This window comes from Danio rerio, chromosome 15 (genome assembly GCF_049306965.1).
Source record: "Danio rerio strain Tuebingen ecotype United States chromosome 15, GRCz12tu, whole genome shotgun sequence".
Taxonomy (NCBI): domain Eukaryota; kingdom Metazoa; phylum Chordata; class Actinopteri; order Cypriniformes; family Danionidae; genus Danio; species Danio rerio.
Window position 1 is genome coordinate 46,014,872 of NC_133190.1, and position 12,629 is coordinate 46,027,500.

Below are 12,629 nucleotides of genomic sequence, written 5' to 3' on the forward strand. Positions count from 1 at the left end.
TTTGTTTTATTTCGGCTAGAATAAAAGCAGTTTTTAATTATTTTAGAAACATTGTAAGGTCAAAATTATTAGCCACTTCAAGCTAGATTTGTGAGAACAAACCATCGTTATACAATAACTTGCCTAATTACTCTAACCTGCCTATTTAACCTAATTAACCTAGTTAAGCCTTTAAATGTCACTTTAAGCTGTATAGAAGTGTCTTGAAAATTATCTAGTCAAATATTATTTACTGTTATAATGACAAAGATAAAATAAATCAGTTATTAGAAATGAGTTATTAAAAATATTATGTTAGAAATGTGTTGAAAAAAATATGCTCTTCATTAAACATAAATTGGGGGAAAATAAACAGGGGGGCTGATAATTCAGAGTTTAATAATTCTGACTTCAACTGTAGATTGAACCTAAGGATTTTTTTTTTACTTATGAGTAGGATTCATTGTGAAATTATGTTTTTTGAGCTATATAAAATGTAACATCCTGTTTCACACCAACCAGACATGCATATGAACAATAACAATATTGCTTTTTTATTTACTTTATTTCAGTTAGTTTTTTCCCTATAAACAAATAGTTCATGAATGAATAATTTATTTAATATATAATTTAGTCTGAAGTCCATACTGCTTAAATAATCACAAAAAATGTGACAATAATTTATATATTCAATGTATTAATATTAAATTATGTTTATATTATATTCAATTGTTAATATTTATATATTTTTATTTCAAGTCATTAAAGTTTTTTTTTTTTTGCTTAAACTAAAAATTTAACATTTAATTAAAAAAATTACTTTTTATATTAGTATAACATTTCATTAAATATATAACTTAGTCTGGAATTCCCAGTGCTTAAATAATCAATTAAACTGATAACGGTGTAGTGTTAATAAAAAATGTAACTACTAAAGTTACATTCAGTTATTAAACTACAGTAAGTTCAGTTACTAAACTGTAACTAAATTTTTAGTTACTTTTTTTTTTTTTTTTTGCAGTTTTATATTAATACAATATTAAATTATTAATATTCATAAGGTAAATCATTTACATTTTGGCTTTAACTAAGAATTAAACATTTATATAATTATAAGAAAAAGAATATAATTGTATAATTAATATAATTTTTATAACAATATATTTTTTTATTTTTTGGACATATAAATCAACTAATAAATCAACAAATTGACATATATGAGGGTGAGATGGTGGCTCAGTGGTTAGCACTGTCGCCTCACAGCAAGAAAGTCACTGTTTCGAGTTCCTGCTGGACCAGTTGGCATTTCTATTTCGAGTTTGCATGTTCTCCCAGTGTTGGCCTGGGTTTCCTCCAGAGGCTCCGGTTTCCCCCACAAGTCCAAACACATGCACTATAGGTGAATTTGGATGAACTAAATTGGCCGTAGTGTATGAGTGTAAATGAGAGTGTATGGGTATTTCCCAGTACTGGGTTGCAGCTGGAAGGGCATTTGCTGCGTAAAACACATGCGGGTTAAGTTGGTGGTTCATTCCACTGTGGCGACCCCAGATTAATAAAGGGACAAAGCCGAAAAGAAAATGAATGAATGAATGAATGAATGAATGATCACCTTCTAGAAACTGTTTGTCAGACATTTACACTTTTTTAAAAAAATGTCAGACTGATGAAAAAGGCATTTGAGGACAGAAGTCTGGGAGCGTCTGCTAATCAGGATGTGAGCTCTAATCTATCAGAACCAGAACCAAAATTCCAGGAACATTCCGAGATTGGACTCTGATTACAGACACACACCTCTTAATCCAAATTCCACTTAAACCCTCAATTACTGCCCAGGTCGCAACAAGGACACATGCGTGTGCGTGTGTGTGTGTGTGTGTGTGTGTGTGTGTGTGTGTTTTTGACCTCTTACATGAACCACATCTTCATTAATCTGGAGTGTTAATTCACTTGAAGTCATGTTTATGGTTATATTCTGCGATAAAGAGTGTTGATCCAGCACTGGATTTTGCATTCTGCAGTATAATACAGTGTGCAATAGGGATGCAACAATACAGTTAGCCCACGGTTCAATACATACCTTGGTTTTTTAACACAATTTTCTGTTAGGTTCGGTTCTCATGGCCTGACAAGTGTTTTTTTTTTTTTTTTTTATATATATATATACAAAAGGCAATAGGAACAGTAAGAGGTTAAGGAGGGAAAAAAAAACAATTTATTGCAATACTCAATTTGTTTCACTTAAAAGCCAAGAAAAGTCCACTAGTTCCTAGTGTTTTGTATAAAAAAATTAACATTGAAATCTCACAGCTGCTAGTACCCCATGTACAAACTGGGAAACACATAGCATCCTACACTTGAAAATAAACATACATGTGATGTTAATAAAGATAACTTGGCCATTTCAAATCAACATATCTGTATTTAAATAAACATTAATAAACCATCTTAATTATCTCGGTGCTGAAAAAATGCGAGACTGTAGTCTGTAACGTGGATCGAGTGCTTTTATAAGATGACAAAAGCCCACATCTCCAATCATGAAAACGGCTGCAAATCTTTATCAATAAACACCTGCACTGCCTTTGTTATTTTATGTGTTTCTCGGAATCAGTTGGGTATGTTTGCTTGAAAGATTCAGCGAGGGATTGTTGCTGTTTGGAGGACTTTGTTACCTTCTCTGCTATCCTGCCTACAGACAGTGATATTGCTGGGTGATGGCGCTGCAGATGTGCAGTCATGGTTATACGTGTAAAACAATGCTTGCACACAGTTATTTTTTTATTCACCGTTTTTTCTTTAATTGGCATTATACTTACCGGCAAAACTGAAATGTCCTCACAACGCAGATTAGAAAGATGCCGGCGCTTCCTCGTACTGTTGCCTTACTTCACCGCCGCTCGCCATGTTAAAGTGTGGAATGATGGTCAAGCGCCCCCTAACTTTAGAGCATAGTGATTGAATATTTACTCATGGGGAGGAGTTTCATCATCTCAGCTCTTGGACTTAGAGGCACACACAGTCAATTCGGGAAGAAAAACACACATAAATTATTTAAACGCAAAACTGAGAAAACCGCAATTCACAAGCGTGTATTGAACCGTCGATGTCGTACCGAGCGGTTTAATATTATATTGAGAACCGTGGCATCCCTAGTGTGCAATATTGAATATACAGTATGAAGTCAAAATTATTTGTTCTCAACTTTTATTTATTTATGTTTTAATTGTTTATTTAATGGAACAAAGACATTTTCATAGTATTTCCTATAATATTTCTTCTGGAGAAAGTCTGATTAATATAAAAGCAGTTTTTAACAGATTTAAAACTATTTAAAGGGCACCTATAATGAAAATTATCTTTTGTGAGCTGTTTGAACAGAACTGTGTGCAGCTATAGTGTGTCTATAGAGGCGCTATAAAGACTATTTAAATTTTATATATATATTTTTTAATTTCCTGACATTTAAATAGTATCCAAATCCCTCCCATTTTAAGGCAGACTGCAATGTGACGAAGGAATGCGATTGATTGATCACAAATTGATTGACAGCCGCGTATTAACATGTCTTCAGAGTAATGCGTATAATCATATCAACATGATAGGACGTGCACAAAGCAACTAGGATTAAATAATCTGGGGTGCGTTTCCCAAACAACGATGTAACACACTGCTGAACTATCATAGTAAGATGCTTCGTTTGGGAAAAGAAATATGTAGTGACGGGTGTTTCCCAAAACCAGTAGTTTCTCTGTTGCAGATCCAATGTTTGTAACGTCACGTTAGTTATAATGTAAAAGGCCCATAATGATGCTCTAAATGGGATGGAGTGACAACTTCTTTAAAGAAGAACCCCATAATTGTGCAAATGCTATTGTTTTACACGCACACGCATTTAAAATTAAAAAAATCCAATATTAGTTTTGGTAAAAACATGCACTTGTTTTCCATATTATTTGAAATATATATATATACAGATTTCTTTTACAATTTGACACATGCAAACAACTGCAGAAATGTTCTAACCAACAGGCCCATGTCATATACAGCACAGATACTTAATAAATAACCTATAAATTAAAAGCATTAACGTATGCTGTATAGTTTTGTTTTTACAAGCTTTGGAGACGTAACATAAATTCCGCTTTTAAACAATAGTTCACCTATAGCTTTCGTCATAAGCCATGACTATGTTCCAAATAGTATCATTGTTTTCAAAGTGCACTGCGAAAAGAGCGCAATTGCAAACATGAAGATCGCTAAAACTGAACTGGAAAAATACTTTGAAAGCAAATTACACCTAAGAGAGATGACCTTAATGCTTTTTTTAATCATTCCAAGTTTAAATGTTACAATGCTCTAAATGAATAAGGGCATAGGGGGGATAAGTGGGAATAGAACACAGCCAGGAACTATGCTTCTAACTACAGCTCCAGAGGTGTATTTGCAAGCACAGACGTTTGTGACGCAGTTTGCGAATGTTCGTTGGAATGTTCGTTTCATACAGCAGTGATTATTACCGTTTATCCTGTCCTTTTTGCTGTGCAAACATAGTGTAAAGTTAAAAGCGCACGGTGTGTGGGTATGTGTGTGTGCGCAAGCCTTGTAACGACATTATGTGTGACTCATCATTGCAGAAAGGCTTGAATTAACTCCACAACAAATACATCAAATAATCAGTGGGGACGGTTCTTACTGTAGTTTTTCTCACAAACGTTACGTGAGATCTGCTTCCTTCATGTCTGTCACTGTGCTGTTTATCTGACGCAGCCAATGCAGAGATTGGGGCACACTCTGACAGGTACGTGGGAACAGTGGGCGGGGAAAACTACCATTGAAGGGACAGGCAACAAAAACAGCTATATTGTGTTCAGAGCAGATAAATCCAATATTCAGAAAGGTATAATAAATCATCCGATGGGAGTTTTGAGCTGAGACTTTAGACACATTCTGGAAACTTATATTAAATCTGAAAAAAAGGTAAAATAGGTGCCCTTTAAGGTCAACATTATTAACCCCCTTAAGCATTTTTGGATTGTCTACAGCAGGGATGTCCAAACTCGGTCCTGGAGGGCCGGTGTCCTGCATATTTTAGTTCCAACCCCAATTAAACACACCTGAACCAGCTTATCAAGCTCCTTCTAGGTATACTAACACTTCCAGGCAGGTGTGTTGAAGGATGTTGAAACGAAACTATGCAGGAAACCGGCCCTCAAGGACCGAGTTTGGTCACTCCTGGTCTACAGTGTTTGTGTGTGGATGTGAGAGTGTATGGGTGTTTCCCAGCACTGGGTTGCAGTTGGATGGGCATCCGTTGTGTAAAACATATGCTGGCATAGTCGGCGGTTCATTCTGCTGTGGTGACCCCTAATATATAAGGGACTAAGCCGAAGGAAAATTAATAAAAAACAAAACAAAATCAATTTTAAAAACGTAAATGTAAAAATGCTGATTGTTTCCGATAATGGTTGGATTTATGGGTTAAGAATATACAGTCTGTACAGTTTAACATCATTACGTCTATAGGAAGAACCCATAAAGGTAGCTGTACAAATGTGTGTGCGCATGTGTGTGTGTGTGCGTGTGTGTATATGAGAGAGATAAGGGGCTGTTTATTGTCAGGATCTCTTGAGTCAGATTACCAATAAACCGCTGAGCTTCAGAACAGCAGGAGCTTTTAGAGCTGAAGAAGATTGAGTTACAGAGAGAAACTGAATGAAAGAGGGAGAGAAGCGCTTCTGGAGCAAACACACATATTCATGAGCAGATATTATTTTGGACTAGTTAATATCTAAGTTGAAGGGGTGGTCCACTACAATATCATATTTTAAACTTTAGTTGATGTGTAATGTAGCTGTGTGGACATAAACAACATCTCTGAATGTAAGACGCTCAAAGTTCAATGCAAAGGGAGACATTGGGTTTTACAGAGTTAGCTTAGCAAATCTTACACCAAAAGAAGTTTGGGGACTACAAAAAAATACATCCGGGTTAGTGAGATCACAAACGTTTCAGGTTATCCACATACACCTCACGCAGAGAAGTGGTGTGGCCAGAAGCACTGTAACGTTATAGCAGAGAAAGCTAAAATGGTGTCCAAACGCTGCTATTTCCACAGAGCTTCTTCTGTTTCTGTATTTGGGCTTCCAAAGGACATGACACAAAGAGAGAAGTGCTTATAATTTAATTTTTAATTATGTTCCAGAGAATTATAAAAATATATACAGCTAGCATTTGACAGCTTCCAGAATCTCAGTTCAGAGCTGGATTCTGCTGAAAACATCTCAAAGGGGCAGCTCCAACCATAATAGCTGAAGCTGTGGTTTGTGAGCCACAACCTGTAAGTATTTTTATTTGTTAAAAATTGATCTATTACATGCACAGTTTCTAGCGTTAGCGGTATGTTGTAGCGAGGATGTAAACAACGGGAAATGCTGTTTGGCACCGCTAACAATTTAGCTACAAATTCATATTTATCAGTCAAACCGCTGTAAACAGCCACAGTCTTCAGCAGCGCTGCATTGTCTCTCTATGCCGCCGCTTTCCCTGCGTTCTACATCTTAAATAACAAACTTGCAAAAGATATGTGAACGCTTTATACTACTTACACATGCTTATTCTGAATATATGTGAAAGACACTTGTCAGAATTTATTTTAGAGAGCAGGCGTGAAGTTCAGCTGTATCTGACTGACAGTATTTACACAGAAGAGGCACATCGTGTGCTAGTAGGGGCGCAATGCTTTTGTGGAGACATAGAGCCGATCCAGTGTTGCCAGATTGGAAATGTCAAAGTATCGTACCAGAACCTCAAAATTATCGTATTTGGAGGAAAATTAGCGTACACGAGTCAAACTGAGAGTATACAGCTATTATCTAGACGCATAGCGTTTTGACACAACATGCAAATTACCACAATACGTTAAAAAAACTAGGTACCTTAGTGGGAAGGTTCAAACTCCACCTCTGAGTTTCTGTCATTGAATGTTGCATGTTGCCAGATGTTGAGGGATTTATTTTCTGAGGTGTGCATGCTTGTTTTTTTACAAAGTTAGTCTCATCAAAACAATGTTCACAAGACGCATTTGAATGGGGAAAAATGAGAACATCAAGGGAAAACTCACGTACTTCTCACCTTCCTTTACAGCACAAATTGTTTTAACATTATTGCTTAAAACCTCAAACTGAAAACTATTGACCTAACCAGGGGCACGTGCAGCAGGAGTGTTAACGCAAAGAGTTTAAGCTCTTTGGTTAACTCATGAGAGAGAGAGTCTTTCTCCACGTTGATTGGCTGAGAAGAGGCAACGTAAGATGACATAGAAAACGTGCCTAACTCTACCTACTCACAGACAGTACAGAAAAGAGAAGAAGATCAAGAAGTAAAGAAGCCCGAAGATTACAATGAAGTTACTTTTAAACGCCATAAAATTCTGAAATTATCGTACATTATAGGATTTTTCTCATTATTGATCGTACATCGTACAGAGGTCGAAATTATCGTACAAATACAATAATTATCGTACGTCTGGCAACACTGAGCCAATCCGCGAATTACAGCACATTGTGTTAGCTGACCAATCAGGGCCTCTTGAGGGCGGGCCTTTCGGAGGAACTAGAAAATATGATGCTGTTTTCATGTTAGCTGAGTAGCTGTGTATCAACTGGCAGCCTGCGGGCCAAGTTCGAGGCAATTTGTTTTGGCCCTCTAAATAGTGTGACCAAGATATCAAAAATAAATTTAGTTCAGTCAAAAAATGGCACCTATAGTTATGAAGTGACGTGCATCTGCTCAACATAGCAAGAGCTGCAGTTAAAGGCTGCGCAGAGTGTGAGTCACCTGACATTAAGCGAGTGGCGCGAAATGGGCTAATTAAAAAAACAAGGAATATAATTTTTAATTTATATATAGATTAGTACTAATTTGGAACTAGATTATATAAATGTATATTCCCACAAATAGAGGTGTGAACCTACACTGGTCACACGGTTCGGTTACAATTATCATGCCATCGATTCGGTTCAATTCGATTTCGGTGCATCAGTGCATTGGCGGTGCTCTTCATACACAGTTTTATATTTTCTTCACAGCAGCTGTTGTTGTATTAAAATATATGAATATAGTCGGCGCAATAGTCTAGTGGTTAGCGCGCCTACATAAGGTGCAATAGCACGTCAGGGTGTCGCGAGTTCGAATCCTGGCTCGACGACATTTCCCTACCCCCTCTCTCTCTCCCATTTTGCTTCCTGTCTCAATACTATTCTATCTAAAAAAGGACGAAAATAAATCTTAAAAAAAAAAAAAAATTTATATATATATATATATATATATATATATATATATATATATATATATATATATATATATATATATATGAATATATTTATATACTATTTGTAATACAATTTTGTAATTTAATACAAAAAGTAGAGGTGTGAACCTGTACTGGTCTCACGGTTCGGTTCGGTTACGATTATCATGACATTGACTCCATTCAATTCAATATCTCGGTACATCGACGATGCTTTCTATACACAGTGTTATATTTAGGGGGGAGGCTATAACAAGCTGTTTGAATAAACACACTGACACACAGCACCACACTGTCTCTCATTGACACAAATACACAGACATAGGCAGCACCAAAAACACACACACACACACTTAAGCCCTTGCAACAGGGAGAGCTCGCGCTAAGCAAAAAAAAAAAATACGGGAAAAAAAAAAGCACTTTTCCGATGGTCCCTTACTAAGAGCTCCTCTCAGCGCAAGCTCTCTCGGCTAAACACATATTGCGAGGGCTTAAACGAAGCAGTGCTCGTAATGTCGAGCAAAAAAAAAGAAAAAGACAGCTGTGAAACATAACCAGCTTTGTCTTTTTGTAGGAAACACACTTTAGATCTTTTTAGGGTAAGAGGTTTTTGAGTTATTGCCGCTTTAACTGAATGTGTGTCAGGAATATCGAAACCAAAACCAACTGAAGCGCGCTCATTTCTGGCGCCCCCCTGAATGTACAGTGCCCTTAGCATTTGCCTATGGTGCCTATGCCACGGGCCGGCCCTGAGTTAGCTGAGTGTTGTAAATACCCGCACTCACCTCCCTCGCAACAGAGCGCATAGGAGATAAATGACGTCACTACATAATAACCAGTTATGATTATTACTGAATTGATACCGAATTGTCCGCGTCTGCATCGCGGTGCACAGAAGAAACAATTAATTTTGACACCCCTACCCACAAAGACTTTTCACACCACATCAAGTGCATTTAAACGTACAAAATTATCAACAGTCTTATCAAAATTATGTTTATTTTATGTGGTAAATGCAAATCAGATATTCAGAAAACTATCTTTACATGCAAGGTTGCATTAAAGTAACTTGGGAAGTGGGAGTGAAACGTCTCACTTATCCCCTCAATGCATTCCAGCCAATTGCACATCGTAGTCGCATTTTCACCATGTGGGATGTGGATGTCATAACATTTCATATTATTATGCCAATTGCCGGCAGCTAGCTCTCTGCAACTCTCACATGGTCGCCCACTGAAGCCAAGCAGGGCTGCGCCCGGTCAGTACCTGGATCGGAGACCACATGGGAAAGCTAGGTTGCTGCCGGAAGTGGTGTTAGTGAGGCCAGCAGGGGGCGCCCAGCCTGCGGTCTGTGTGGGTCCTAATGCCCCAGTATGGTGACGGGGATGCTATACTGATCAGTGAGCACCGTCTTTCGGATTAGACGTTAAACCGTGGTCCCGACTCTCTGTGGTCGTTAAAAAAAATCCCAGGATGTCCTTCGAAAAGAGTAGGGGTTTAACCCCGGCATCCTGGCCAAATCTGCCCACTGGCCTCTGTCCATCATGGCCTCCAAACCATCCACATATCAACTGGCTTCATCACTGTCTCCTCTCCACCAATCAGCTGGTGTGCGGTCTGGCGCAAAATGGCTGCCGTCGCGTCATCCAGGTGGATGCTGCACACTGGTGGTGGATGAGGAGATCCCCCCCATTGTGTAAAGCGCTTTGAGTGCCCAGAAAAGCGCTATATAAATGTAACAAATTATTATTATTATTAATTATGGCTAAAACCGGGCAGCACGTGGCTCAGTGGTTAGCTGTGAAGATCAGTCGATTCATCAGTGGATCGCTGGTATGTCAGCTCAAAGACAGACCAGCTGATCTTCACAGCTTTAAAACACTCCACTGTCTGTATTTGTGGTTACACTTAGGCCCCGTTTAGTGCGTTTTAGTTTTAAAATGGTGTTTTAGATCAAAAACGATCCGCGTCCACACTAGCGTTTTACCTAGCGTCTCTGAACATATCTCCGTCCACACTACGCCACCAAAAACATATATCACGTGACCTATCGCGCACGCTGGGCATGTGTGTTCTAGTATAAACAGGAAGCATGCGTCTTGCTCGGCATTTGGTTATTGTTAGTCAACAAACGCCGGTTGAACATTAAACGCGATGACAAAGAAAGCAAGAGAGGTATTTTTGTGGACAGACGACGAGGTCAAGTTGTTACTAAACGTAACAAATGAATAACTGCACAATGGTGCCTAAAACAGACAATAGTGCAAACAACGCTCCCATTTCTGTGCCCATGTTGTTGTTTACGGTACTGTTTTCCAGTAGCGTTAAAGCCATGCGTTATAGTCATGTGATAGAGGCTTGACGAATTAGGGAAGGATACGCAATGAAACAAAAGCCCCAATCAGGTAGCGAATTGCAGCAGTCCCGCCTCCGTTTTCAGATGTCTCCGTTTTTCCTCATCCACACTAAGACGGAGCAGCAGCGTTTCAGAATGAAAACGGCCTCTCCAGCGTTTTCAAAACGCTCCGTTTTCGGCACTGGAGAACTCCGGCGTAGTGTGGACAGATGGCGTAACCGCAGAAAAACGTATGCGTTTTAAAACGAAAACGCATTAGTGTAAGCAGTGCCTTAGTAAACAGTGGTGAGTTCGGTGACCTTCACGACCAATAACAGTAATTTCTGTTGAGAAATGGCCAATCAGCAGTGTTTAAAAATGAGCTCAACAGCTCTCAAATGTTTGCGGGAGACGAACGTTTTTAAAACTTCAGCACTGAATGGTACCGAATACCAGTATCACATTGTAGGAAATACAAGCTACACACAGTCTTTAACTTGAATTCTGGTTGGAGTTCAGCCTTTTTGTCTTTTCGTGTTTGTGATGAACTTGTATTAACACACACCTCAAAGGCCCGGTTGTCCTCATTGTATTGCACTACATCCATGAAATTCCCAGCCAGAGACTCCAGGAGATACGCAGAATCCATCTTGGACTGGATCTGGAGTTTGGAGCACAACCTGAGAGACGGAGAGGAAGACGATCATGCTGACTGTTCATACACTGATCTGACATTTAGACAGCAAATCACACACTATTATTCCACTCAGCCACGAGGCTCCGCCCACAAACCCACAGTGACATCATTCTATCTGGTGCCCAGGAAGGCCGAGCGAAACTGGGAATGGTTTGTATATTTGGGAAAAAGATTAGGTCATTGTGTGAGTGCGTGTGTAAATCACAGCAAGGTATGTTCAGCTCATTTTTCACAGCCACAATGAAAACGGTTAAGCTTAATTACGCTTAAGCTGAACTTGTGTTCAGTGAATGAACGTCGCCTCGTGGATCCATCCCTAAGAGGAAAGAAATCACTTTCCCAAACTCTCGCAATCAATCTGCCCAATTGGTGGAATGAACTCCCTAACAGCATCAGAACGCCAGAGTCACTCACTGTCTTCAAGAAACGACTAAAAAGTCAATTATTTAGTCTTTACTTTCCTTCCTAGTCTGCAATTGCCAACTTTGGAAATGGCAAACCACCTTTTTCCAGTAAAGCAGCATGGCCTCGGACTTGGAGGTGTTGATTCTGATCCCAGCCACATCACACCGCAAACCGCCCCAGTGCACGCTGAAGGTCCATGTTCGATGAAGCCAACAGAACAACATCATCTGTGATTAACAGAGCTGCTGTGGTCCCCAAACCGGACACCATACACTGCACTTTGAAATTCTGTCCATAAAAATAATAATTATACATTAAAATGATAGAGAATACATTTAAAATGTTGTATATATGTTATGTATATATGAAGTTCTTGGATTACTTTCCTCGTGCATTTATGAATTATGTTAGATGCATTTATGAACCACTGAATGTCCACTTGAAAATGCTTCATTCCACTGCGGTGACCCCTGATAAATAAGCCTAATATTGTTGCTAATAATGCTAACATGCTAATAATGTGAGTTTGAATGCGATGTATTGCCACACTACTGAAAGCAGCAGCAGATAGTTCACCTCAGATCTTGAAAATAAAATGAACCATTTGGAATTTTATTATTTGTTCCTTTTTAAATGTGTTTACTTTAATTTCCCTTCTTATTTAAAGCAGTTTTTTGTTCCATTTACATGATCATATTCGCTTCGTCATGTGCAACAGAATAATTTTTTTGTTCCCAGAATTTCTACAGTAGGTCGCTGCAGGTGCTTTCGATACAAAGCACCTTCCGACTGGAACAATCTCCCTTTCTTTTTTAGAACAATTAAATCACTTCGTCTTTTCAGGGCTAATTCATTTTCTCTTCTGGAAACAACTTGCGAATGTTATTAATATTGGCTCCAAA

The 12,629-nt window shown here is 38.5% G+C and overlaps 1 protein-coding gene across 1 annotated transcript in view; it reads right to left on the minus strand.

Annotated features, from left to right (window-relative positions):
* prss59 (serine protease 59, putative) overlaps positions 1-12,629 on the minus strand; it is a 42,926-nt gene that overhangs the window by 11,008 nt on the left and 19,289 nt on the right. Inside the window, 1 exon segment of the mRNA NM_001080562.2 lies at positions 11,191-11,305. Within this exon segment, the coding sequence (NP_001074031.2) occupies positions 11,191-11,305 (115 nt within the window).